The following is a 26,485-nucleotide window of genomic DNA, read 5'->3' as shown; positions in this document are numbered from 1 at the left end:
GAAGCTAAAATGCTTTCATTTCATTGCCTACATTCACTTAATTTACTTTATACTGGTATAAATTAAGAGAGCTGATTTTATTATCTTCAGGGCTTAATTTTTCCATACGATATTTTATAGACATTTCCTGTTTTTAAGTGGAAAATTTTTTGCTGGGGTGTTCACAATTCCCTGTGGGGAGGAAAGTATTCCAACTATTATGCTTTAGGCCTACTCTCTACTTCTACTCTACCATGGAATCATGAGCAGTATGTTTGAAAGAGAGGCTAGGGTACATAGATGAAGATGAATATGATTGCATTTCATATGCTCATGTACTTGTCTCAAAAAGTTCAAAGTATAAGGTTTACCTGGTAATGTAGGATAAAGATAAAATAATATGGGACAGAGCATATCAAAGACTCCCTCTTAAATATTACTTATTATCATTAGGCCATGCATAGATCTCGACCTAGAAACTTAATTAGCCCAAGAGATTTTCAAAAGACACCTAATAGGGCCTGAATATATCATTTGACAATGTTCTCCACCCTGCCAGCACACTAGTCCACCCTGGATCTCCTGCATGGCTGTTCAGTAACTATCAAGCCTGATCAGGTGCCCCAGCTAATGTCCACTTACCATCTCCTTGCCCACCTTGCTTGTTACTGGCCCATGATTTTGGAGCAGGTGCTACTTCTGGGGGAGCTGCAACCCCAGGTTTTGGCTGTGCTGGTGGAACTTCTGGTGCTCTTAAAAGAAATATGAATCCATTATTTCAGATATTTTATGTTTAAATAAAATAAATTGAATGTTGTATTTAAGGTGAATTTCTGTACAACTATTCTGGCTACATATTTACTCACAGATGCAGCCTCCACAAAAGCTTTCCCTCTGCAGCATCCCTTTAAATGAAGTATAGCTGTTTTTGTCCCCTTTCATTTCTACCTTTGGATAAATACTCCAAGGAGAAGACAACTCTGCTTACTTTCATTTTGTAAATAAGAAACATTCATTATTGAATATAGCTCCCAAAAATCTATTCTGAAGAAGTGAACATTTATAATTAGAATTAACAGTTTACACATACATACGGTCTGGAGTGAGGAATTAGCCAGTGAGGAATAAGGCTAATAAGGCAAGCTCTCCATCTGGCAGTAAACAGGTTCACCACTGTACTTATTTCTGTATTCAAAGGTAGCGGCAATCTGCCTAATGCACCCCAAGAAAAAGGTGTTTTAAAAAGGGTCTATAGTTTTGTTCAATCCTTGTAATGTGTTAATGCTTAAAAATGGAAAAGGTGGTTAAGAAACTTAGGAAATACAATATATTTCTGGTATACTCAGACCTCTGACTTATTACTGCAAAATATTTCTATAACAACTAAGAAGCAGAGGACAGTCCATCTCTGACAAGTAGTCAAATCTATACAGAGCTCCCCAAAGAAGAGCACAAAAATTTCATAATAGATATAGGCAAAAAAGCATCAAGTACCCAGATACTTGCCTTACTTTTTTTTAAATTACTGCTATTTAACCTGATTATTCAATAAATTAAGAGCCCTGCAGAATCTTTGACATACAGAATCCTACCTAATAATTAAAGAGTAATATGCAAATTAATCATCATTCCCCTACACCCACAAGCCAATCAGAGAGCAGGAGGGAGGCTTGGGTTTCCCAAGCAATGGAAGAAGCCAAGCTTTCCGCCTGCCCTTGCTGGCCTAAGCGTCACTCAAGGCTACAAAGTTTCAATTGTAGAAGGTAAATAAATTCCAGATACCAGGGCCTGCACTTGGGTCTCCAAGGGGTGTGGCTGGCCTGCACACCACCACAGGCCCCTTGCTCAGGCCACCCCACACCCCAAGGGAACCCCCACCCTGATCCAGGACACCCTTCAAGGCAAACCAGCTGGTCCCCACCCGTGCACCAGGCATCTACCCTATTTAATAAAAATAATATGCAGATTGACAATCACTCCAACACACAACATGGCTGCCCCTATGTGGTCAAAGATACTGCCCCCATGTGGACACGAGATGGCCAGCAGGGCAGGGCAGTTGGGAGGCATCAAGCCTGCAAGGGAGGACAGTTGAGAAGGACCAGGCAAGCATGGGAGGGCAGTTGGAAGTGATCAACCCTGCAGAGGAGGGCAGTTGGGGGTGACCAGGCCGGCAGAGGAGGGAAGTTGGGGGCAAATAGGCTGGCAGGGGAGCAGTTAAACATCAGTCGGGCTGGCAGCAGAGTGGTTAGGGGGTGATCAGGCTGGCAGGCAGAAGCGGGTATGGGCAATCAGGAAGGCAGGTAGGCAGATGAGCATTTGGGAGCCAGCAGTCCTGGACTGTGAGAGGGATCCCAGATTGGAGAGGGACTCCGTGCACGAATTTTGTGCACTGGGCCTCTAGTACTGAATATTTGTTGAATGATTGATGATTAACAGGGACATTAATTCTATTCCAGCTTTCTTGTTAATTCTTTATTCAGTGAAATAATATCACTTGAGCACCCACAACGTGCATCAGGCAGTTTCAGGGAACTAGGCAGACAAATTCTTTGTGCCATGGAATTATTCAATATAATCCACTTCTAATCATACTAGAAAGAGAAAGCCTGATTTGGTAGGAGTAGGAGAGGAGAAAACCTGACAGAGAGTTAGAAGAAAAGTTATTATCAACTGTCACTGTTGTCTTGACACAAGGAATTGTTGCCAGTATATCCACTCACAGGGAAAATGAATCAAAAGCTTGACTCGATAAACTTTAAAGGGCATGAGATATGTAATACATCCAGCACAACACTTAGCACACAGACAGAACTCAAACGTAAATTCCCTACCAAGAAAGGGGGCTGGTTTCACTCTTTACTAGACATTGACTTACTTTTCTTCTTCATGCTGCTCTTGTTTTGATGATGCCCATCCTGAGCCATCTTTAGGTACAATAATCACATTAGGATCATTGCCTTTGTTTTCTGCTTTGAGACTTGGGAGGTTAGCAGGTGGAGGCATGCGCCGCGAAATACCAACTTTTCCAAGACTCTGTAATCCATGTCGAGCTGTAACTAAAGATCAATAACATCAACTTTCTTCGAACATCTATTTTATTTCCCACTTCACTCTTAAAACAATATAGAAATAGGAATTAATTAAATCTGAAACTATTAATCCCTAATGTTTTAAGGTAAGAATTTTTAAACTAAGCCACACACCTGCAACAAAATCCAATGCAGAGATTATATTTAAAATAAGCTATCAAGCCACTGACCAGAGGCTGTAAAAATTCTAGTAAATCCTATACACAATGAAAAGGTGAACACTGACAATGCCAGTTTTGTAATTTTTTAGAGAATTTATTTTAAACTCAAAAACTTAGTATGATAAAGAATATTATGATTTTATGTGCATAACAAACACTGCTAATGTAACATATGTGGTCCAACTTTCACTTTTCACTGTAAAAAGACAACACAGGCCTCTCTCTAGTTCATAATATGAAGTGGAAATAAATCCCACTAACATGTATCTCTATGCCTACCAATCTCCTTACACCAGTTTCCCCTTTGGACCATAAACTCTACTTTTCTGCTAATAACAAACAAGAAAAGAATAAACATGTTTATAGATTTTAACTGTAAAGATATATATAACTCATATATATAACTCATATCCCCCTGAAAAGTGTTGTGTACATAAAAAAGCTCACTGTGAACAGGCTGTGTGGACATAGGTTTGTCCCAATTCCTAGCAGCAAAAGCTCCAGTGCACCACTTACTGGTATAATAACAAAAGCATAAAAGCCATAAAAATATAAATACCACTTAATTTTACTCACCTGTGGTTTTCTGAGTTTCTAATGATTTACCCTTGTAAGTATTAAATAAACTGAGTGTCGCATACTTTTTCCCATCCTTTGCTTTTGTACTCTGGCCTGACTTCTCCGACATTTCGGTGGAAACTCATCGAGTCCAAAACCTCCTGCCACACCCCTTAAAACCAGTCTTAGAGATGGCACATAAAAAAAGAAAGAAAAAAGAAAAATTTTATAATTTATTAGCTTACTAAAAATTCCTAAAATTCAAATGTTTACAGAAATTCTGAAAAAATAAAAACACAGAGTAATGAAATCAATCTTCAATTAACTCACATCAGTAAGAATTCACAAATTAGCTTTAATACTCTTTTCCTTCAGTTTAAGAAATGTCCTGGGGGCAAACCTACAAAGCCCATCTGTTTCTACACCCATCTTTCCCAAGGGCTTCCCTTTTTCCACCTATGGTTACAGTGGTTCTCAGCATCACCTAGAAACCTGTTAGAAATCCAAATTGTCAGGCCCATCCCAGACCTACTGAATCAAACACTGAAGATGGACACAGTACTCAGCATTTTACTTAGCAAGTCCTCCAGATAATTCTGTGACATATAAAAGTTTAGGGCTCACAGACTTATTATAAGCAGATATATTCTAAACAGTGGTTCTGAATCCTCTTGCACATTAAAATCAACCAGGGAATTTCAAATAGACAAGAATCTGGGGTGCTGAGGTGGGGCCTGCACATCAATCCTTATTTTGAAAAGCTCCTCTAGTGATTCTAATAGGAGAGCAGTCTTCACACTCACTGCCACAAAGAGGAATTGAGAGGGACAGAGAGTTAGAAACATTGATGAGAGAGAAACATCGACCAGCTGCCTCTTGCACACCCCGCACACCCCCTACTGGGGGTGGGGGGGTGGGGGGTGCCCGCAACCAAGGTACATGCCCTTGATCAGAATCGAACCTGGGACCTTTCAGTTTGTAAGCCGACGCTCTACCCACTGAGCAAAACCAGTTTCAGCAGTTAGTTTTGCAATTTTGATTTTGAGGTCCTTTTTCTAAAGATAGGCTTGTTTTTAATTCCTAGTTAATTCACTTCTATATTTTAGTTTTGTCTATTGGTTAACTTTGTAGCCACAAGAATCTTAAATTGTTTTCCTATCAACAACACTATTTGTTGATTCCTTGCTTATTCTGACATTTTCTGCTTCAATACTAGCTCTATAAAATTACACTGTTTTTCATTATTCCTGTCAGGGCTGCTGATTTCTGGTCCAATCTTACCAACCTTACCAATCTTCACACTCCCCCCTACCTCGTATAAAGAAGAAAATCACTGCCATCTGTCACCATACTCAATATGCTACTTCACTTCTGACACTGCTGGTCACCACAGGTGGGGGTGGGGGTGAGAGCTCCCACACACCCAGCAATTCTTAAGATTCTCCAGCCAACCTGGGTGTCCTACAACTGAACTCAATTTTGACACTATCTACCTGGAGATAGCATAAAATCTCACAGGTCTCAGTCCCTCAAGAGTATCTCCCCCACTACCACCACTTCAGGTGCCATTTGAAAAGTCCATGTTATCACCTGGGCTTTTGACTGGCTGGCTATAAACCAGAGGTTTGATTAATTTAGTAGAACACTTCACTGAACTCAGGGAAACAATTTACTTATACTATTGATAGATTACCAGATGAAGAGGCATACCAGGAGAGGCCCAGAGGGTCCTGAGCACAGGAGTTTGTGGTGCACCACCTCTCGGAAGCTCCCCAACCAATGCAGTTCAGGGACTTTTTTATGGCACGAATGATTAAGTCACTGGCTATGGGTAATAAATTTGACCTCCAGCTCTTCTCCCCTCCTAGGAGGAGAGGAGGCTGGGGCCTGTCTGAGGGAAAGGCTTCTAATATGGATCTCATGGGGAAGGAGCCAGCTTCAAGGATGAGGAAAAAGCAATACAAAGGCCCTGATATGCTAATCATGCTCAAAACATAAAAGCTAGTAAAACAGGGAGAATTGAAATACAAAGAGAAGATTGGATAAGGTAGGCCTATTAGGATTTTCAATTTTACCTTTGAAGCAAAGGGAAGCCATTAGATTCTGAGCAGAACCATGTCTGTTATTAAATGTAGAGACCTCACAGACTGCAACAGCCTAGGCACCAGATGATGTGGCTGTGGCTGAAAAATGGAGACTAGACACAAGATTGTTATGAGTCTTCCTCATAGCTTCAAAGTTGCTTGCTAGTTTGGTGATGCCTCTTTCATTTTGAGCACTGGCCAAGAGAACCTAACCCATGTCTATATTACTGTTTCCAGGGGATTACAAATCTCTCTAGTGTGCTCTTATCCTCGGATACTGAAACCTTATTGAAAATAATGCCCTCTTAAAGCCTGCTGTGGCAATCAGTATATTCTCTGAAACACAATTCAGCAAAGCAATCCTTTACAGATTACACAGAAACAACGAAGTGCCTCCCTCCTGCTGCAGGGACAATATTCACTCAACAACATTTATACAACAAATTGTGCTGCAAACTAATAAACTGTCAATTGTTGCTGAAACCGGTTTGGCTTAATGGATAGAGTGTCAGCCTTTGGACTGGTCCCAGGTTCGATTCCGGTCAAGGGCATGTACCTTGGTTGTGGGCACATCCCCAGTGGGGGGTGTGCAAGAAGCAGCTGATTGATGTTTCTATATCACTGATGTTTCTAACTCTCTAGCCCTCTCTGTAAAAAATCAATAAAATATATTAAAAAAAATAAACTGTCAATTGTTGTTTTCAATAAATAAGTAAACAAAAACATGGAAATGAAAAAAAGCAACTGGGTAAATAGATTGGGAAAGATCCAGAAGACCTCCCTGGAAAAGTGATGTGAGCTATGATGATCAATCAATGCTTCTCAACCCAGGCTGCACAGTTATTCAGGAAAACTTACAAGATACTACTGCCCAGGCCTCATGCCAGAACAATTAAATCAGAATTTCTGGGTTGGGGCTGGCAATAGCCATAGTTGAGAACCATTGAAAATAACCAACTTTGGTCTGAAGGAGGAGGTTTCATTGTAAAGGTCATGCCTGCCAGTGGGAGGCTGAGGGGAAGCTGAAGGAGGCAGAAGCCAGATTTCGCAGAGGCTAGTAGTATTGCCTGAGTTTATTCTAAATTCCATGAAGAGCTACTGGGGGAAACTAATTAAAAAACAAACAAACAAACCCTCAATTGCTGAGTAAATGCTTGGCTGCATTCAGCAGACTCACACGTAAGAAAATGGTACAATTAGTAATTCAAAAACCCTTGAAACAGTAAACTCAATAGGAACATTTCTTTTTACTAGCTTTATAGTTCAAAGCAGGGATTAACACAATTATGAGACCAATATCCTCTACTTTACCATTTTTAACTTTGGAAGTTTTTTTTGTTTGTTTGTACAGTGTTAAGAATACTTTTAATGTTACTATCCTGCTTGTTATGTATCTAAAAATCAAAATCATTAAGGGTCAGTTCTGAAAACCAAAACCTTTAGAATAACACACCTCTCATTCTTTAAGGGAAGAGAAAGTAATCTTATTTCTAAATTCGAGGTTCTATGACTCTAACATTTTTCACTGAAGTTAGATGTACCAAAACATGTGCATCTGCATTTTCCAGATTTTGAACAATTACTTTGTAAATAGATATTTTTGGACAAAAAAAAAATAAAAATAAAAAATGTTAAGATGAAAATGAGACAGGCTAAAGCCAGGACAGCAGAATAGGGAAAATTGGAGACAGACCGTTAAAAGCCAAGAAGTTTATAGCCATTTAGCAAATCCTATCTTTTGGTTTACACCAAGCATATCAAACTCAAAGGCTGAACTGGGCCAAATAAACAAGGTTTGAGTTTTATGTGGGCCGCAAAAAAACAAAAGCTTCAATTTTCATAGAAACATAGGTTTATTTTGATAAGAGACATGCTGAATACAAAGGGCTGAACTAAATGAGTAATCGTTTAACATAAAATAATAGAACATTTGAAAAAAATTAATATTCTTTCTTGAACGTTAACTTACCAGACACCGAGTAACTGTACAAATAAGAATAACTCAAATATACCTATTTTTCTTGTTCTTAGAAAGTGAAATATTTCTTGTTGTGTGCACCAAACAAGTCAGTACAAGATTAATGATGTGGCAATCAGCTGCTAAAATATTTGCTGCTAGTATTAGTGGAGAGAAATGGTGCGCTTGCATGTAAGGCACATAAGGGAAATGAATGCAACATAATTACAGTAATTAGTCATTAGCAAACATTGTAGTTCATTATTAATAACTAGAGGCCCAGTGCATAAAATTCAAGCACTTGTGGGGAGAGGGGGGTTCCCTCAGTCTGGCCTGCGCCCTCTTGCAATCTGGAGCCCTGGGGGCATGTCCGACTGACAGCTTAGGCCCACTAAACCGCAGTTGGACATCCTTAGCATTGTCATGGAGCAGTGAGCCTGGCTTCTGGCTGAGTGGCACTCCCCCTGTGGGAGCATACTGACCATCAGGAAGCAGCTCCTGTATTGAGTGTCTGTCCCCAGGCGGTCAGTGCACATAATAGAGACCGGTCATTCCACCATTCGGTCATTTGCATATTAGCCTTTTATTATACAAGATTATGTATAACAGGATATTGTAAAATTTAAGTTACAAAATGTTTATTAAAACATTTCTTACATACTGTTATATTGGCTGGGCCGCAAAAATATTCATTGTGGGCTAAAAGTCTGACAAAGGATGTAAATTTATTCAATGCGGAAAAACACTTAAGTAATATGTGTGTGGTAAAGGCCTGGGGTGGGATATGGTGGAGGGGGTCAATGGGGAAAGAAGGGGACATCTGTAATACTTTAAACAATAAAGATCAATTTTTTCAAAATCTGCATATGTGGACGAAAAGGGGCCACATGCTAACCATACTAGATCAGAGAAGGCCTGCATGGTGACTTTGCAAATCCAGAGACCTAAAGTAACCACAAAGGGTGGTCTGAAATGAAAACTTTAACTAAAGGCAGTTTATGGTGGATAATTATGCCCTGGGCTAGTATCGTCCGACAAAGGTCAATCTTTACCTTAAATGAGGCTATTGTCTTTTTGACATATCTTTGGAATGTCTAAGTAATTTTCCTTTCTGGATCCCTCAAAGCACAGGCCACAAATTCTCTCATTATCATTGAGTTAATTGTTGACTGTTAACTAAACTATACCCAACTATGTAAAAGAAGTATGTGTCTATCATTTTATCCAATCCCAGAGGCTTCCCTCACCCCTTCCCAATCTATCATCAATGGATTTCATGTAACCCACAAATGTCTCCTCTTTCCATTATAATGTATAAATTAAGGTGCAAAGCCACCTTTCCCGGAGCCATCTCAATCTCTCTAGATTTTGCTTCCTGGCAATTGTCCACAGTTTGGCTCAAATAAACTCACAAAAATTTTTCACAGATTTGAATTTTTTTAAAAAAATTGACATATATTTTACAAAAAACCTCACAGATTGCCAATTTGCCAAATTCAATTAAATGAGAATTACATTTCTGGCCATGATGAACTTCTAAATATCCACCCAGGCTGTTTATATCCTTTTCCTTATTCTTTGGCTAAGAGTTTAGATCCTTTGGAAAATACAGTGCAAATACAGTACAATGTCCCACTGATTTAAAAATTTAACATTAAAAAGTACAACCCATTTCCAGATGAAAATACTGTACACATTCCACACATGTCTTCTTGAACAAGTAAAGGAAGTATGTCTACTAAGTAATGTTATCATGTACAAATATAAAAAGTAAATAGCTTCTTTGTAAACCATTTTGTTGTCGTTTCTGAAACTCTGCAGCTTTCGGTCTCCTTTTTTTCTACCCCTCCATACAAATGCTAATGCGCACCTCCCTCTCCCTCTCCCTCTCCCTCTCCCTCTCCCTCTCCCTCTCCCTCTCCCTCTCCCTCTCCCTCTCCCTCTCCCTCTCCCTCTCCCTCTCCCTCTCCCTCTCCCTCTCCCTCTCCCTCTCCCTCTCCCTCTCCCTCTCCCTCTCCCTCTCCCTCTCCCTCTCCCTCTCCCTCTCCCTCTCCCTCTCCCTCTCCCTCTCCCTCTCCCTCTCCCTCTCCCTCTCCCTCTCCCTCTCCCTCTCCCTCTCCCTCTCCCTCTCCCTCTCCCTCTCCCTCTCCCTCTCCCTCTCCCTCTCCCTCTCCCTCTCCCTCTCCCTCTCCCTCTCCCTCTCCCTCTCCCTCTCCCTCTCCCTCTCCCTCTCCCTCTCCCTCTCCCTCTCCCTCTCCCTCTCCCTCTCCCTCTCCCTCTCCCTCTCCCTCTCCCTCTCCCTCTCCCTCTCCCTCTCCCTCTCCCTCTCCCTCTCCCTCTCCCTCTCCCTCTCCCTCTCCCTCTCCCTCTCCCTCTCCCTCTCCCTCTCCCTCTCCCTCTCCCTCTCCCTCTCCCTCTCCCTCTCCCTCTCCCTCTCCCTCTCCCTCTCCCTCTCCCTCTCCCTCTCCCTCTCCCTCTCCCTCTCCCTCTCCCTCTCCCTCTCCCTCTCCCTCTCCCTCTCCCTCTCCCTCTCCCTCTCCCTCTCCCTCTCCCTCTCCCTCTCCCTCTCCCTCTCCCTCTCCCTCTCCCTCTCCCTCTCCCTCTCCCTCTCCCTCTCCCTCTCCCTCTCCCTCTCCCTCTCCCTCTCCCTCTCCCTCTCCCTCTCCCTCTCCCTCTCCCTCTCCCTCTCCCTCTCCCTCTCCCTCTCCCTCTCCCTCTCCCTCTCCCTCTCCCTCTCCCTCTCCCTCTCCCTCTCCCTCTCCCTCTCCCTCTCCCTCTCCCTCTCCCTCTCCCTCTCCCTCTCCCTCTCCCTCTCCCTCTCCCTCTCCCTCTCCCTCTCCCTCTCCCTCTCCCTCTCCCTCTCCCTCTCCCTCTCCCTCTCCCTCTCCCTCTCTCTCCTTTCACCTTTGGCCATCTCATCTACTGTTCATTCTTCAGTAAGGATAATTCACAAAACTTTCTTTCAAGCTACAATTTTAAGACATCCGTTTTTAATTGTCTATAGAATAAAACATCTTGACTTAAAGGTTTTGAGAGAACTACACATTCAAAATGTTGGATTCCCATTCACTCACTCAAACATTACTCAGTGCCTACTATATCATAGTAGTAGCCCTTCGCACGAATCTGTGCTCCGGTAGCTCACCAGTAGCTGGTTGCCTCCCTCCAGCTCAGGTAAGGACCATTTGCATATTACATCTTTATTATATAGGATTATCACATCAGACACTGATAGAAACAAATGAAAGAGGCATGCTGTCCTCATCAACAGAGTGAAGGTAACCGTTTGGTAATATGAGAAGACTGAAAAAGGTTTGCAAAGAACTGGGAGGAAATCCCACTAGGGAAATCAGGTATTGGACAAGCAGTGCTGAAATCCCAGCAGAAGCTGGAGGGCAGAGTATTTAGTACTCTGCAGTCTGTGTGGTTGGAGAACTTCTCAATGTCCAGGGGGGAGTGGTGGGAAGCACACAGCAGCTGCACTGAATAAGGAGAGCTGTACCAGACAGGTGTGAAGAAAAGCAAGGGAGATGGGAGACACTGCCAGGAAACTGGTCAGAGGAACATTCCCGGGTGGTCTAAGCCAGAGTGTGAAGAGAAAAGTTGGAAGAGAATAAAGAGAGCAGAAAGGATTGGCAATTCCAATAAGGATGAATAAAAGTTATAAGAGGAGCAATTACTGGATGTTTATTGAGTCAAGCTTCTATGGATTGCTTTATTCACTTCTTATATATAATAGGAGAAAATGGACTAGGTGAGAAAAGTGGAGGCAAGGGGAATTGGGTTGAATTTAAGGTTCCAGGTGATGACAGGGCTTACACATACTATATGTGACTAAGTACACATGCATATAGCATATGTACATGTACACAGAGAATATGGTAAACTACCAACAACCAGGGAATAGGGATGAAGGAACATGGGAATTCTTTACACGAGTTTTACAATTTAGAAGATTAAAATTATTCAAAAAGAGATTTCTTTTTAAAAAAGTTCATCTGCTCTCCCAAACGTTACTTTTCCCAACTTCACAGAGCCATTTTCCCTGACCTTGACTGGAATTGGTCACAGGACCCTTCGATTGGCAGGCCCACACTCTAGTCACTGAGCTAAACCAGCTAAGGCTCTCCCACTTGATTTTAAACACATTTGTTAATCGAAGTACTAGTCTTTATACACTCCTTAAATCAAACACAAATGAGAATTAGAGAATATTTGAGCTTGAACAATGTTTTATACTTAAAAGTAATGTGGCCAAAATAGCTAATATATTGGACCCCATCCTTTTCAAAGTGTTTTGTCAAAAACTTGCATGAAGACTTGTCAAGCAGACATCACATGGCATATACATATGAAAGAGTAACATACATTCAATAACTAAGATTTAGAAAGGTCTTGAATTGCTAGGGAGAAGTAAATTGGAAAGAATCATTACCCAGTCTTAAATTAAATTTCTTAAGTACAGAACACAAAACCTAACATGACACAGGAGAACCAATAACAAAGTTGTGACAGCAGAGCTTTAAAAAATTTGCTACTTGAGTAGAAAGCTAATGCACTGATCTAGAATGGTCCAAGTTTCATAAATTTTGGTGAAGGCCTGGGGTGGTGATGGTGGTGGGTAAGAAGAGGTCAATGGGGGGAAAAGGAGGACATATGTAATACTTTCAACAATAAATATTAAAACACACACACACACACACACACACACGCCAAAACCTAGTGCAGATGATGGAAGCTCTTAAGTAAGATACGAATGTTAAAGGTTCACTATAGTATCCTCCTGGTCACCAGATACATTCAAACAAAGTTAAGATAAGCCTCTGTCAGAAATATCTATATCTATCTATATATATATATAAAAAGCCACTGGCCCCTGATGACCAAACAACCCGTCACAATTAAGTGCATTGAGCACCTCTCCATCCCCCCACTTCAGCCCACAGGCTCCTATCACAGCAAGGTAGGCAGGTGGGCGGACCTACAAGCAGCGACAGGCTACTGCGTGCGATTTTGCACACTGGGCCTCTAGTCCAATATAATAAAAGGGTAATAGGCAAATCAACCGAATGGCGGAATCACTGGTAGCTATGATACACACACTCACCACTAGGGGGCAGATGCTCAATCAGGAGCTGCTCCCTTTTGGTCAGAGTGCAGCAGTGGTGGCTGTCAGTCAGACATCCCCTGAGGGCTCCCGAACTTTAAAAGGGCAGAGGCTGGGCTGAGGGACACACAGCCCCTCCAGTGCAGGAATGTTGTGCACTGGGCCTCTAGTTTCAAAATAATTCTTGCTTTGATTAAGAGGTTGAACTGGTTAACTTCTAAGGTCACTTCCATTTCTAACTGTTATCATCAATCACTTAGTAATTCTGAGGTTAGTGACACCACATATTTTTATTTATTTTTATTTTTATTGATTTTGTACAGAGAGGAAGAGAGAGAGATAGAGAGTCAGAAACATCGATTTGAGAGAGTCATCGATCAGCTGCCTCTTGCACACCCCCACTGGGGATATGCCCGCAACCAAGGTACATGCCCTCGACCGGAATCGAACCCGGGACCTTTCAGTCCCCAAGCCAACGCTCTATCCATTGAGCCAAACTGGTCCCGGCAAGTGACACCACATATTTTTAAGATCACATTTTCCCTGCTGGTGTGGTAAAGTTGGTTGAGCATAATCCCTTATTCCTAAAGGTTGCTGGGTTCAATTCCCAGTCAGTGCACATGCCCAGGTTGCAGGCTCTTGATCCCCAGTGGGGGTCATGCAGGAGGCAGCTGATCAATGATTTTCTCCCTCCCCCTCTAAAATTCAAAAGCTATAAGAAAACACATTTAATACATGCAAAAATGCTCTGATAGGGGAAACAGGCATTATCCTTACTTCACAGATGAATATATTCAATACCTGAGGAAGCCAAGTCACTTGCCCCAAAGTTAACAGCTGACTAAAGTTAGGTTTTTCAATTCCTAATCTAGAGCTCATTTTGATTATTAAGTACACCTAAAAATCAAAAGGTCTCACTACTTAGCCCACCTTGCTTAACCTTTCATCCTCCTTTGACCTAAATTATTTTAGGATCACCAAAGATTTCTAAACCACATCCAAAGGCCACTTCTGAACTCTGCTACATTTGGCTAATAATCCCACTTTTTAAAATTATTCTCACCCATCCTTATTACTCCACTGATTTCCTTCTTATTCTCCGCTTCTTGCCATAGATTGTTTTATGCATATTCAAAATTACATTTATTTTAAAACATGTTGGGGGGGAAACTATAAAACCAAATAATTATGTAAATTTTTCTTTTAATTAAAAGACAATTGAATTAAAGAAAGATGTTACCAGACATATGGTTTGAAGATAAAGCAAAAATTGTGAATGACTTGGTTGAGAAATACTCAGCACTGGGAAATCCATATAGCAGAGAAATTAAGCATTTGGACTCTGGATCAATGATTTGAATACCACTTCCTAGCTAAGTAATTCTGAACAAATTATTTAAATCTCTTTAACTCACATATATAGTGAGAATAAAATAATCCACATTCTAGGCTTACTATATGGATTGAAAGAGATAATGTACAAAATGTTGTTAGCTCAGTGCATGGCATGGTAAGTGCTCAACAAATATTAATATTTACAATTATTCTTGATCTCTTCTGGCCATCATGCCTTCACTTGTAATCAACTGAGCACTCAATGTAAACTACAGGCAATTTTCCATATATGGATTTTCTGCCCCAAATTTCCCTTACCTATTTGTATAACCCTTAATTTTATCTTCTGGTATGAATAATAATAAAATATCACACAATAACTTTTATTATTCATAACCCTTAAGACTGTGAATACCTTGGCAGTGGGACCCAAAAGCTATTTTCCTCTGGTTCACTGGGCCTTATAAAATTAAAAGAATCTCTGATGCAAAAATGAAAAAAAATCTCACGATGCATAGTACATAAGCTATTTGAATGCTCTGCTACTATTCTCATGGGTTCATAAACGGGGGGAAATGACAGGGTATTCTTTTGCTCCAATAAAACATTCATCAGCTGAACCTCAGTTGTGGGTCTATTGTTCTGTTTCCTAATCTCATTCATTCAATGACCCATAATAAACTCTAGGTATGTGCCAACCACTATACAATGTGATGGGGACATGGAAACAGTGTAGAAATGAAAAACAGATCAGTACTGGAATACAAACAAGTAAACAGAAAATTACCTGATAAAATGCTATATAAGCAATACTCATTAGTGTTCAATACTAGCTATGCTCCATAAATGCCAATTAGACCCCATCCTTCTTTAATGCAGAACATCAACAGCACCATAAGGGTGAGTATGCTTTACACTACATTGACAGTAATTGTATTGTTATTTTGTGTTTAGACTCTAGGTATTTGCTAACCATATCAAAGTTTCTGTCTCCCAACTAGATAAGTGTTGAAACTCAGTAAGAGCCCTGGTTTAATCTGATTTGTGAACAAATATGTGCACACACAAGCCTGAAACCATGACTAGCATTTGGTCAAAATAACTACTAGAAATACAACTACTAAAAGATCAGTATATATTTAGCATTTCTGGAGATTGGTAAAAACACACACAATAGAAAATTTACTGAAGTTAACCCCTCTAGAGAATACTTTTACCCACAACGATGTCCTGGCTGATGCATCATTTGCAATACTGAGAAATTAAAAATGTGAAGACTTCTAAGCAATAGTTAACAGACTGAGATAAGCTTTCTTTGTGTTACCCTATTTATAAGGTGACAAGTTTCAATTTACTGAAAGTGTATTAGGTATAACTCAAGTCAGGCGATTTTTAAATCTTGTACACTGGAAGAATAGGGCTCTGTACCAATTTGTGTCACAGATATCAATGATCAGTTCTTACACAAATATGGTATAAATATTTGTGCAAGTTACCCAACTGACTTATAAATTGAAGTGTTTGGGGTGGGAGGAAACCACTTAGAGGGAAAGAGGGACATAACAGTACAATCTTCAAAGACATTTCACCAGTAAGAAAGGTGAGATGGAGTAGAGTAGCAGAGACAGGGGCAGGAATAAGCCAGGACTTCTGTATTTCAGCTATGAGTAAAATGCTGATTCCAGGGTTACCAAATGTACAGCATGAAGAGGAAATCTTTAAGAAACAAAATCCAGTATGGAAGTGTGAAGAAACAGCCTTAAGGAAGAAAAAAAGGACATGAAATCTATTTCTTCAACTTTCCAAAGAATATTTACTCCATTCTGAGAAAATGTAGATTACTTACTGCTTAGGAGAGAGTATCTTCTATCAATATTCTGCCTCTCACCCTCCACTACTTTTGACCTTTTACTAGGTACTGAGCACAGTCATAAACCCTCTACATACATTATCTTCGTTAATCCTACAGCAAGCCCTCCAGGGAGGTAGTTATTACCATCACCATTTCCATTTTAAAGATAAGGAAATATTTTATCAGTAAGAGTCCAGAAACCTGAAAATTGTATCTGTCATACTGTAGTTAGTTTTACTGGATTGTCCTTGAAATAAAAAAGGTATAAAGATTAGCTTGCACTCCATCCCTAAAGTAGCTATAATCCATTTTTTTACACCTATACTGAAGTAAAACAGAAGAAACTAGATTAATAATGCTGTATCTTATTTAATTTCCATAGTTCATAAAATCATAAGGCAGGGAGGCAGTCTGATGGTTTAGGATCCCCTTGGGTTCAGACAGTCTGGATCTGAATCTATTACAGCATCACCAATAACTGCTGTTATGACCTTGGTCAAACGGCTCTCATCTGTCTCTTAGATTTCATTTTCTCACCTGTAAAATGGGGATGATGACAACAGCACCGCCCTGAAAGGCTTGCTGTACGATTTAAAAAAGGTAATGTATATAAAGAGCTGATTACTGTGCTCAGTACACAGGGAAAGGTCAACTAACAGCGGAAGGCAGAGCAGCCACATATGTTAGCTCATCAGACCAAAACAAAAAAAGTAAAAAAAAAAGCCTGTGTTCTGAAAACCCTCTTAAAGAAAAGGAGAGGCTTACGATTTGACAATATGCTTAAGATAAAACGCAAATTAACCTATGCCTAATAGTCTTTGGTGGACCAATGCATTTGAGTTAGGTCAAGTAAAAAGATGCTGCAGCGCATCTGAGACACACACACACACCTAAAAATGGCTCCAGTCGGAGCAGCATCTTCATTACCAACAAGAGAAGGTTAAATCTACTTTTAACCGATGCCGGAGGTGGGCTTGGTGGGCGCTTATGTTATCATCCGATCCTTTCTATTTGCAGGAAAATAAGCCATCGGGGGCACTCAACCGAGGATCCTTGACGCTTCTGGTGCATTCCAAACGAAATCTTACAGCACGGGCAGCCTCGGTGCAAAATTTCAAGTACCCCTAGCGGGTAAAGAATCTCTGAGCCTACAGGCTCACAGATATCAGCCAATGCGGATTTCCGGGTAGCTCCAGAAGCCAGCAGCACAGCACACGGGCACGTAGGGTCCATCTCCCGAAAAATAGCTCCAATCAAGTCAAAACAAATGCACATCCCTTTACAGGAATCTCACGCATTCCTCTCACGCAGAGGATTAATTTCTCAGTGATCCTATTGGCTCCCCCTGCCCGTTTCTTCAAGTCCCATAATTGGGGGGCCCTGGATCGTGAACACTGACAACTCGGGTGGCATCTCCAAGTGGGGAGCTGCAGAGGGCCACTGACCACGCAGGTCAGCGGACGGAGGCCTAAGGGGGTGCGAAAAGCCTACGCGAACCCTCCGCTGGGGTTGGGGGGCAGCGGGAGGAGGGTCGGTCCCCATTCCCCAGCGCGCCCGCCTCTCCCGGACTCTGGGCTGCAACTCGGCCTCCCGCACCCCGCTGCTTGCAATTCCACCCGCGCCAGAGACGGTCAGGAAAGGCCCCGGAGGAGCCTGGAGCTGTTTTAATTTTTAAATATATATATATATTTTTTTTTGGGGGGGGTAAGGGGGAACCGCACGCCTTACGCAGGAGAGAGATCGCGACCCTCGCCCATCCCGCAGGATGGAAACCCCCTTGGCCTCCCGGCCGCGCGCCGGGCCGCACCGGGGCGGTGGGAGAGGCCGGCGGATCCGGAATTCCCGCTGCGGACCGCATGGGGCGGGTCTGACTCCGCTTTCTCGCTCCCGATCCGGAGGCCGCGACTCGGCGAGGCACGGAGGAGGGCGGTCGCCGCCGAGAAGGAAAGGGGATGCCCGGAACCCAGGCCCGCTCCCCAGGGTCGGGGCGCTCCCACGCCCGCCCGCCCGCCCGCCCCGCTGGGGCCCGCGTTGATCGCGGCTCCTCCGCCCGCGCTGCCTTCCTTACCGGCCAGGGTGTCGAGCCGAGGGGGTGCGTGTGTTGCACTTCGAGGGTCGCCCGCGAGCTCTGGCCCACGAGGAAGCAGGGGGGGCTGAAGGGCCACCCGACTGGCAGAGCCGCAGCCGCGGATGGACAAACCGCCAAAGCACTTTCCCTGCCGCCCGAGAGGGAGAGAGCGAGCGAGAAAAAGAAGCAAGATGGCGGCTAGCCAGCCCCTGCGTATGACGTCATGCCGCGGCGTGCGTAAGGCGGTCTCCGCAGGACCGCCCCCGGCGCACGGACGGCGCCGCACCACGTGAAGCCGCCGTGGCGGCGCGACCCCGGCGGAAGGCGACGTCGCCACCTGCTGGACGGAGGGACTTTGAAGCGCGCGCGCTCTTGTAGGTGGCGGTGATGCTTGTGAAATCCTTCACAGCAGTGTGGCAGTATGTATCAACATTAAACTAGGAATCACCTTTAACCGTGATATCTGACAGCATCTTGATATTTTTCCCCCCAGAAAGGTACATAGTCAGTGTTCATAATACCAAAACCTGCTGTTGATGAAGACATAGATAAAGGCATTATAAAACATCCATGTTATGTAATATTTTTGAAACCATTAAATTCAGAATAATATGTAACGACCAGAAAAATGCTCCTTATGCCATAATGTGCCTGAGCACTATAGAGGGAGTGGAGATGGAGAGAAGTAGACAGGTTTGGTAAATATTTTGGAGCTAGACTAGACTTCCTTGTATGAGCTGATCGCTTCTAAATGGGTGATGGGGAGTGTAAATTGCAGAATCAACGACTAACGTGTAGATTAATGGCTAGAACAGCTGGGTGGATGACTGACATTGATAGAGACTATGGAGATGGGAGAGGAAAGGAACACAGCTTGGTTGGTAGAGCAATAAAAATTAAATATTTTTTAAAAAGGAAGAATTAAAATTTGGACATGTTAAATCTGAGATGTTCATGCAACGTCCAACTGTAGGTTAAGTATGTCAGTAATACCCATGCCTAGAGCTCAGAGGGGAGTTGGTATTGGAGACAGAGATTTCAGCTCCATAGACATGTGTTTAAGAATGGTGGGAAATGAGAAATTCTCAGAGACAGGGTGGGGGAAAAAAGAAAAAAGGTCCAAACCTAAAGAACAACAGCATTGAGAGGTGGAGCGCTTAGCAACCAACATGAAGGAGAAACCAGAGAACTGGAAACCCCAAAGAGGATGATGTCACAAAAGCCAGTGGAGGAGAGTTTTATAAGGTGTGAGCAATCAACTATGTTCAATGAAAGGTCAGTGCTGCTGAGAGGTCAATCCTGTGAAGAAGGAGCCACAAGTGCCCATTGTGTTTGGCAATGTGGAGGTAGGTCACTGGTATCTTTTGCAAGAAATCTTGGTGGATCCCTGAGGTCAGAAAGCCATATGGTAGTGAGCAACATAGATGTTAAGAAACAGAAGACTAGAGAAACAAGTCTTTCCAGATTGGAAGTTGTTTCTAGAGCAGTGGTTGGCAAACTGCAACTCGAGAGCCATATGCGACTCTTTGGCCCCTTGCGTGTGGCTCTTCCACAAAATACCACGTGCGGGTGCACTTGTATAGTGCGATTGAAACTTCGTGGCCCATGCGCAGAAGTTGGTTTTCGGCTCTCAAAAGAAATTTCAATCGTTGTACTTGTTGATATTTGACTCTGTTGACTAATGAGTTTGCCGACCACTGTTCTAGAGAAACAAAGTAGTGCCTGGAGGGAATGTGGACTAAAGAGGGACATTCTAAAGTATTCGAGAGAGTAGATCATGTTTGTGTGATGATGAGAATAATCTAAAAGGAGGAGGTGGCAGTAATAACATAGCAGAGAGATGGTACCTAAAGCAGGCAAATCCATGGGAAGGTGGGAGGGTGAAAACAGAGCTGATCCAGGATTCTCCTTTGAAGGAGAAATAGGTACATCTCTAGGGACATTTGATGATATTTGATGGCTTCTCTTTTGTCAGTGAAGTAGGGGACAAGGTATTCTGCGGGGAGGGCTGAATATGTGTGAGAAGGAGAAGATCCAAAAGTTACCTCAGGGAGGGAAGAGGTAAACCCAGTGTGAGGAGCCCTGTGGGACTGGCACGCTCTGCAGAGAGCACTTTGGGAGCCTGGGATTATGGATGGAGACCATGCGGTTCGGTTTATTTATATGACTTCTCCAGCAGTGGTCAGCTCTTTGATACAGCTATAGAGAAGACAGATACAGTAAGGTTCCTCCGTGCTGGGTTTTTCCGGAAAGTTTAATGTGAAGAGGTGAGGGCATCTGTGAGAGACAATAATTATAACATTGTGCTTACACATATGGTATATGTGTAGAAAAGGGTAACCGTGTCTATTTTATAAATTATCTGGGGTGTATATTTTTTCTACTACCATTTATCCCCCCCTGTACCCTCTTCCACCTTCTCTACCCCCACCCAGGAATCACCACACTATTGTCCATGTTCTAGAATCTATGGTATATTTTAAATCCGAAGACTCCCTGCCACTTCTTTTGGCCGGAACTGTCTTCCCCATCAATATGGTCGTAGAATTGTCAGTGTAGCAATGTTAGAATAAATAAAATATATAATAAACAGGTAAATCACAGGCACTCCTCCCGCCACCCCCAGATCAGTGGTCTTTTGAAATGGAAAAGCTTGGCTGCTATAGGGTCATTGGCAGGGGGAATGCCTGCTGGCTGTCACCAAGAGCACAGGGAAGGAAGCATTACTTTGGTGAATTTTCCACAACCCTCCAGGATCCAGTCTAGGTTGTCTTAGTCTCAGAAAATCTTCCTTTAGCAATGCCGAGCAGCTCCAGCCTTCAGATGAGCTTGCATTAATCAAGGTCACGAAGCAATATATTATATGTTAATACAACCAGAATATTCATTGATTAATTTCCAAGAGCTATCATTTATATACCTGAATACTAAAGACTGAGAAGCCAGTGCATTTTCTATATAAACTTCCAGGAAACCAAAGGCATTAATCAGACGTTTGCTTGATGAGCACAGATTTGGAAGGAGTGGAGATAATGTGGTATAGCTTGTTCCTGACTCATCTATCTCTGTGACAGGATGACTGTGTCCCAAAGAGAGAAATACTCAACATTCCACACTGATCTCCAATACAATAGGGACGTGCTGCTGTGCTCCTGACTTGGGCTCCCTCTCTCCTTGATAGCCCCTGTGTGCTCCTTTCTCTGTTTCCATGGCTACCCAAACCTCTTACTAATATTCTTTCAATAAAAATCAATGTACAGTCAAGCCAGGCCAGTTTGTATGTGAAAGGTGACTTGACTTGCTTGTGCTCTTATCCACTGCATGTGACCTTAAAGTTTAGCTCTCAGAGAGCAGTCTTATTTCCCTTATTTTCAATATCTTGAGGAAAATCTATAGGTATCGGTACAATTTCCAAAGCCAAGTAATATTCTCCTTTTAAAATTTACTTTGTTTTGGCTTATTCATTCCTCTCCTAATACTCCTTCAGTGTGAATAAATGTGTCATAACAAAATATTTTCATGACATATTGAATGAAAACTTGTCATTTAATTTCCAGTTCTGCTTTTTAAACAAGAATTTTAGGGTAACATTATCACATTGCCAATTGGGGATATGAAACCAGGCAAACTAGTTTCTTATCGAAAGCAAGTGGATTCTCCATTGCCCAGCCTTATTAAGCTAATGGTTTTATTGAATTTCTACCTTTCTCATTGGGAGCGGTTCTATAAACCTGTAGGCACTGAAGATTTACGGGATACAGGTTTCCCCAGCAGCCGAAATTAGATTTTTTCTGTGAAACTTTTCGTAAGCCAAAATGCTGTAAAGCAAGAAAGCAATTACCATCCATTTACATGGGAAAATCTTTGTTCCCCAGAAACATCCTGCTAGGTCAGATGTGCTTAATTATGTCCAGTTTTACATTAAGCTAGCACCCTTACCAGCTCTCTTGCACTTTCCTGATACCTTAGGTCTCCTCCTTTTCCTAAAGGATGCACAGAATCAGCGGAGATAAAGTGCCCAAGCTCACAGAATGGCCAGCGCCCGGCGGCTCTGCACTGAGATGCTGAGTGTGGGAGGTTCCTGAGAAGGAGCTCGGCAGAGGCCCTCTCACCATTCAGGCGAGCACTGCTTCTGTCAGCCTCCCTGCCAAAATTTACACAAAACCCTCTTCTGATTTCTCTGGGTCAGCAAAAAGAGGTACTCATGGAGGTCTTTTGTGAAAGCAAAGCGGTGTAATGTGAATTTTCAAAAAGCAGGGGAGACCTGTATTAGGAGAAAAATAAAAGGATCAATGAAGGCATCACGTGTTATAATAGTTGCAACGTTTCTTAAAGGTTTAGGTGCACGTGACGGTTTTGGTTTCTTTTCACCAGCGGTCCAGCAAATCATGCTTAATAGAATTGAAACACGATAAGCCTGATGTAATGAATACTGTAGTACCCAAATACTGTATGAAAATGTAATCTTATTTATGAATGTCAACAGATATTATCACTTTGCTAATAAAGGTAAGAAAAATACTGCCGGTGCTTTGAAAAATTACCTTGGTCAACTTTAAAAGGTTCTATAGTAAATGCATTATATAGTATATGTGTTATACATAAAATATTATATTACCGGTGTAAAGTAGGATAACTATTTCTGTAATTTATCACTCAAATATTAATTAGCTCAATAAACCATATTTTTTATAATGAAATAAAAGGTACATTTTGGGCAAAATCTTATTTATTTTTCACAAGTCATATGTTAATGCGACCCCAAATTTTCCCAGAATTTTCTTAGCTGTGAGGAGAAATCAAGTTCTTGGAAATATGGCTCCAAGTCCAAGAGGGTGTAAGAAGGGAAGGGTAAAGGGAAGAGATAGAGAAAACAGACTTGCAGACACAGCTCTGCCTGAGGCTGGAAGTTCAAGTGAGACAGGAAGTGAGTAATGAAAAAGGTCAAGAGACCAAAGGGTAATGGGGTGGGTCTAGGGAATGCAGAGCAGAAAAGGTGATTAAGGAAATTAGCCAGGTAGTAACTGAACATACAAAATAGGTGATTTCTTATTCAGGTCAGAAAATAGATATTGCTAATAGATATAAATACTGCCCAATAATTATCCCTAAAATTGTTACTTTGACTGCTGTCTATAGCATTAAAGTTTAAGACACTTTATTTTTTTGCTGCACAACCAACTGTATATACCATGTATAAATGAAACCATCCCATTTCAAATGTTTTATTGCTCCATAGAAATTAAGAGGAGTAAGGCTGATAGTACATTTTTTTATGGCAGTGGGACAGGGTATTTTGAATAACTCTGACGGAAAAGAGAATGTCATGTATTACAGAGAATCAGTAGTTCATGCCTGGTTCAGATTTTGTTTCTTTAGAGTCTCCATTCTTATTTCTGCTGGGGTTAATTAAAAGTCATTTCAGAAATATTTCTTTGAGTCTCAGTGATATAATTACTTCAAATGGGAATTAGTAGTATAATACTCTAAGGATGGGACCATTGGTAACTTCGAAGGGCACAGTCTTGGTCGGCAGAAGAGAGAAGAGAAATAGTGACTGAAAGAGAATTGAGGAAAGCTTCTCAAAGTACTTAACAGCCTGGGTAAACTGCAGTGAAATGAAACTCTCATTTCAATATCCAGTATTACCCATAGGAAAATTGTAATTGCAAAGTCTTAATCATTATAATGTTAATAAAATCGTGCCACCATGCCCAGCCAGCATGGCTCAGTGGTTGAGTGTTGACCTATGTGACCCAAGAGGTCACGGTTCGATTCCTGATCAGGGCAAATGCCGGGTTGTGGGCTCAATCCTCAGTGTGGGGTGTGCAGAAGGCAGCCAATCAATGATTCTTATCATTGATATTTCTATCTCCCTCTCCTTCTCCCTCTCACTTATTCTCTGAAATCAATAAAAATATATTTTTAAATAATAGTGCCACCTGTTAGGCTCCATGTGACCAGGCCACCTGCTCAACCTTGAGAAGATGCTGGTAGGGCAATGAGTTCATCTCAGTTTGTACGAGATTGTCATGACTTTGATGCCTCCTATGACTCGGGAACTTTCTTAGTCCAGGGCAAAATGGGATAGTTGGTCATCCTATCTGGCCACAATGAAGTGGAGACATGGATCTTAGTTTCAAGCTGCCTCCACTTTAAAATTTGCTTTTGATCTCTGCTATCTGCCTGTCAGGATGCCCTTGATGAGACCACTAAAAGAAAGTGTTCTTTGTCTGATACTAGAGAAGGTTTCTTAATCTTGAGGAGCTAGAAGACTGAGAATCTGGGCCTGAGGAGCCCCTGGCAGCAGTGGGACATGTTGTGGTTCCCACCAGGCTGTTATTGCTGCATTAACTCCCTGCACCCCTGTATAGCTTCGAGTTAGCAAATGTCCACTGGGGCCAGCACTGTGCTAGGTCCTCTGCACATGTCATTTTCCACGACAAACTGCAACACAGATACTAACACTAAGGCTCAAAGAGGACAAGTGAGTTGCTTTGAATTCACAATGCGAATTGGTGACTGAGCTGGTGTTTGAGTTGGGATCTAACTTCAAACCCAGCTGATGCCCTCATCTCACTGCTGCATCTGTGAGGATCTGTGCAGGCAGAGAGAGGGAGAGAGAAAACGCTAATTTCACTTCCAGGCTGACTGTACAGAAAAAATCTCCATTTGGCTCTGCTTTCAAGAATACCCAGCTGTACTCAGCATTTCCCCCGTGCACCTGCTGATGCTCATATTTTGGACAATGGGGTAACCCAATCTGTATTAGAATAACTGTTCATTCTTGGTTTTTAACATCACAATTTAAAAGCTTGTAAAGGCTTTTAAGAGTTACCAGCTGGTCTAAATCTTACCTTGTGTACATGTCTTAGATTTGCACCAAAGGAATACTGTGAGTACCTCGAGGGATAACCTTGATGAAATAAGCAAACTGTTGCCATGGGAACATCTTGGAGGCAGTTTGTTAGTGAACTGCAGTCCCAGCGACATAAGGCAATGCTACAGCGACTCCGGGAGAAGCAGTCTGGGATTTTATGGCCACCAGAGAGACTCTCAGGGGACTTTCTAGAGGGAACAAAAAACATTTGGCTAGTTGCTGGCACATTTGTATTCATTCAACAAATATTTATTGAGCATCCATTATTATACTCTAGGTGCAGTAGAGAAAGCAGAAGAAAAAAAATAAAAGATTAAAAAAAAAAGTCCCTGAAGTAACAGCTTTCATTTTGGTGTGGGAGACAGATAATAAAACACGTATAAAGGTATATTCAGACAGCAGAGTAAAAAGCACCAAGTACTTCTAATTAAATCTTTACCAGTGATGGATTAAATTTATTGCAAGGACCCTTTAGGTTGATAGGTCCAATGGTTTGTTTCACAATAAATGTGAAGATTTCTTTGTGAAAAGACCTAACAGTATTAGTTAGCAATATGATCAAGTGCAAAACTGGCTAATACAGATTCTAGGAGCCATGACATTTCAGATAAAAACCAATGTTTTCCATGGTTGACAGTGTAGAAGCATCCTCAGACAGGTTTCAAATGTCACCCACAATTTCTTAAATCGGCTTACCACTTGTTCACTTTCTTTGGTGTCTCATGCCTTAGGAAGGGCGTGGGAGGTGAGAGGAGGAGGGTGATGTTATTATGTGCTGTTCCCTGTGGGCTGCTTATATTTGAAAATGGCACCCTGAAATGGTTAGAATGGTGCTTGTTGTGTCTAACTGGGATGGCAGCGGTATTTTGTTTTATTTTGGAAAACAGGAAGATCCCCAGGTATCAGAGTGCCTTGATTGTCCAAACCATTAAGTGGAAACCATGATTCTGCTCTGAGAAATTAAAAAACAAACAAACAAAAAAACAACAACAACCCTACAGGAGTGAAACATTTGTCACCCTTGCTCAATTAGAGTGGGGTAAGGACCCGATTATATCAAAAGAACTCACTTTCTTTTGATAGTTTTGTAGAGATAACTTTTCTGAAATATGTGAGTTGAAAGAATGACTGATTACAGGAAAAAATAATGCTCCTTAAATGTCATCCCTGCTCTACATGGTAGTCCTCTTTTAATCAAATCGGCACCATACATTTTTGATATTTTAGTTGTTTTTCTATGTGTGCCACCTGCAAAAGCTTCTCCCTTTATAATTGTATTGGGGGCGGGGGTGGGGGGGCAAATAATTTTGCCAGTTAAATGACAACTCATTTGAGAAAGCATGAAGAAAGATTTAGAAAATAGAAAGCTAGATACCAATTTTACACAACTAGCAAATTGATTGTTATGGTGT

The 26,485-nt window shown here is 41.9% G+C and overlaps 2 protein-coding genes across 18 annotated transcripts in view; one reads left to right on the top strand and one right to left on the bottom strand.

Moving 5' to 3' along the window:
* The window catches only part of PRRC2C (proline rich coiled-coil 2C), a 72,504-nt gene extending 54,086 nt beyond the window's left edge, over positions 1-18,418 (bottom strand). For 5 of the 17 annotated variants that reach the window (XM_084865957.1, XM_084865960.1, XM_084865956.1 and 2 more), the window contains exons 1-4: positions 18,194-18,411; positions 3,809-3,974; positions 2,858-3,038; positions 622-731 (exon numbers count right to left, since the gene is read on the bottom strand). In XM_084865957.1, the coding sequence (XP_084722083.1) occupies positions 622-731; positions 2,858-3,038; positions 3,809-3,920 (403 nt within the window). In that variant the 5' untranslated portion in view covers positions 3,921-3,974; positions 18,194-18,411. Of the gene's footprint in view, positions 1-621; positions 732-2,857; positions 3,039-3,808; positions 3,975-18,193 lie in introns of all 17 variants that reach the window. The other 12 variants (XM_084865954.1, XM_084865958.1, XM_084865964.1 and 9 more) reach the window with 5 other exon arrangements.
* Positions 1-26,485, top strand: part of LOC311613004 (histone-lysine N-methyltransferase SETMAR-like) — a gene marked incomplete at its 3' end in the record, with an annotated part of 161,999 nt that overhangs the window by 646 nt on the left and 134,868 nt on the right. The window lies entirely within an intron of this gene.

The sequence above is a fragment of the Pipistrellus hanaki genome (assembly GCF_964339955.1).
Source record: "Pipistrellus hanaki genome assembly, chromosome: 18".
In the NCBI taxonomy this organism is placed as follows: domain Eukaryota; kingdom Metazoa; phylum Chordata; class Mammalia; order Chiroptera; family Vespertilionidae; genus Pipistrellus; species Pipistrellus hanaki.
Note: the sequence above shows the minus strand (reverse complement) of the source record. Positions and strands in the feature narration are given on the sequence as shown.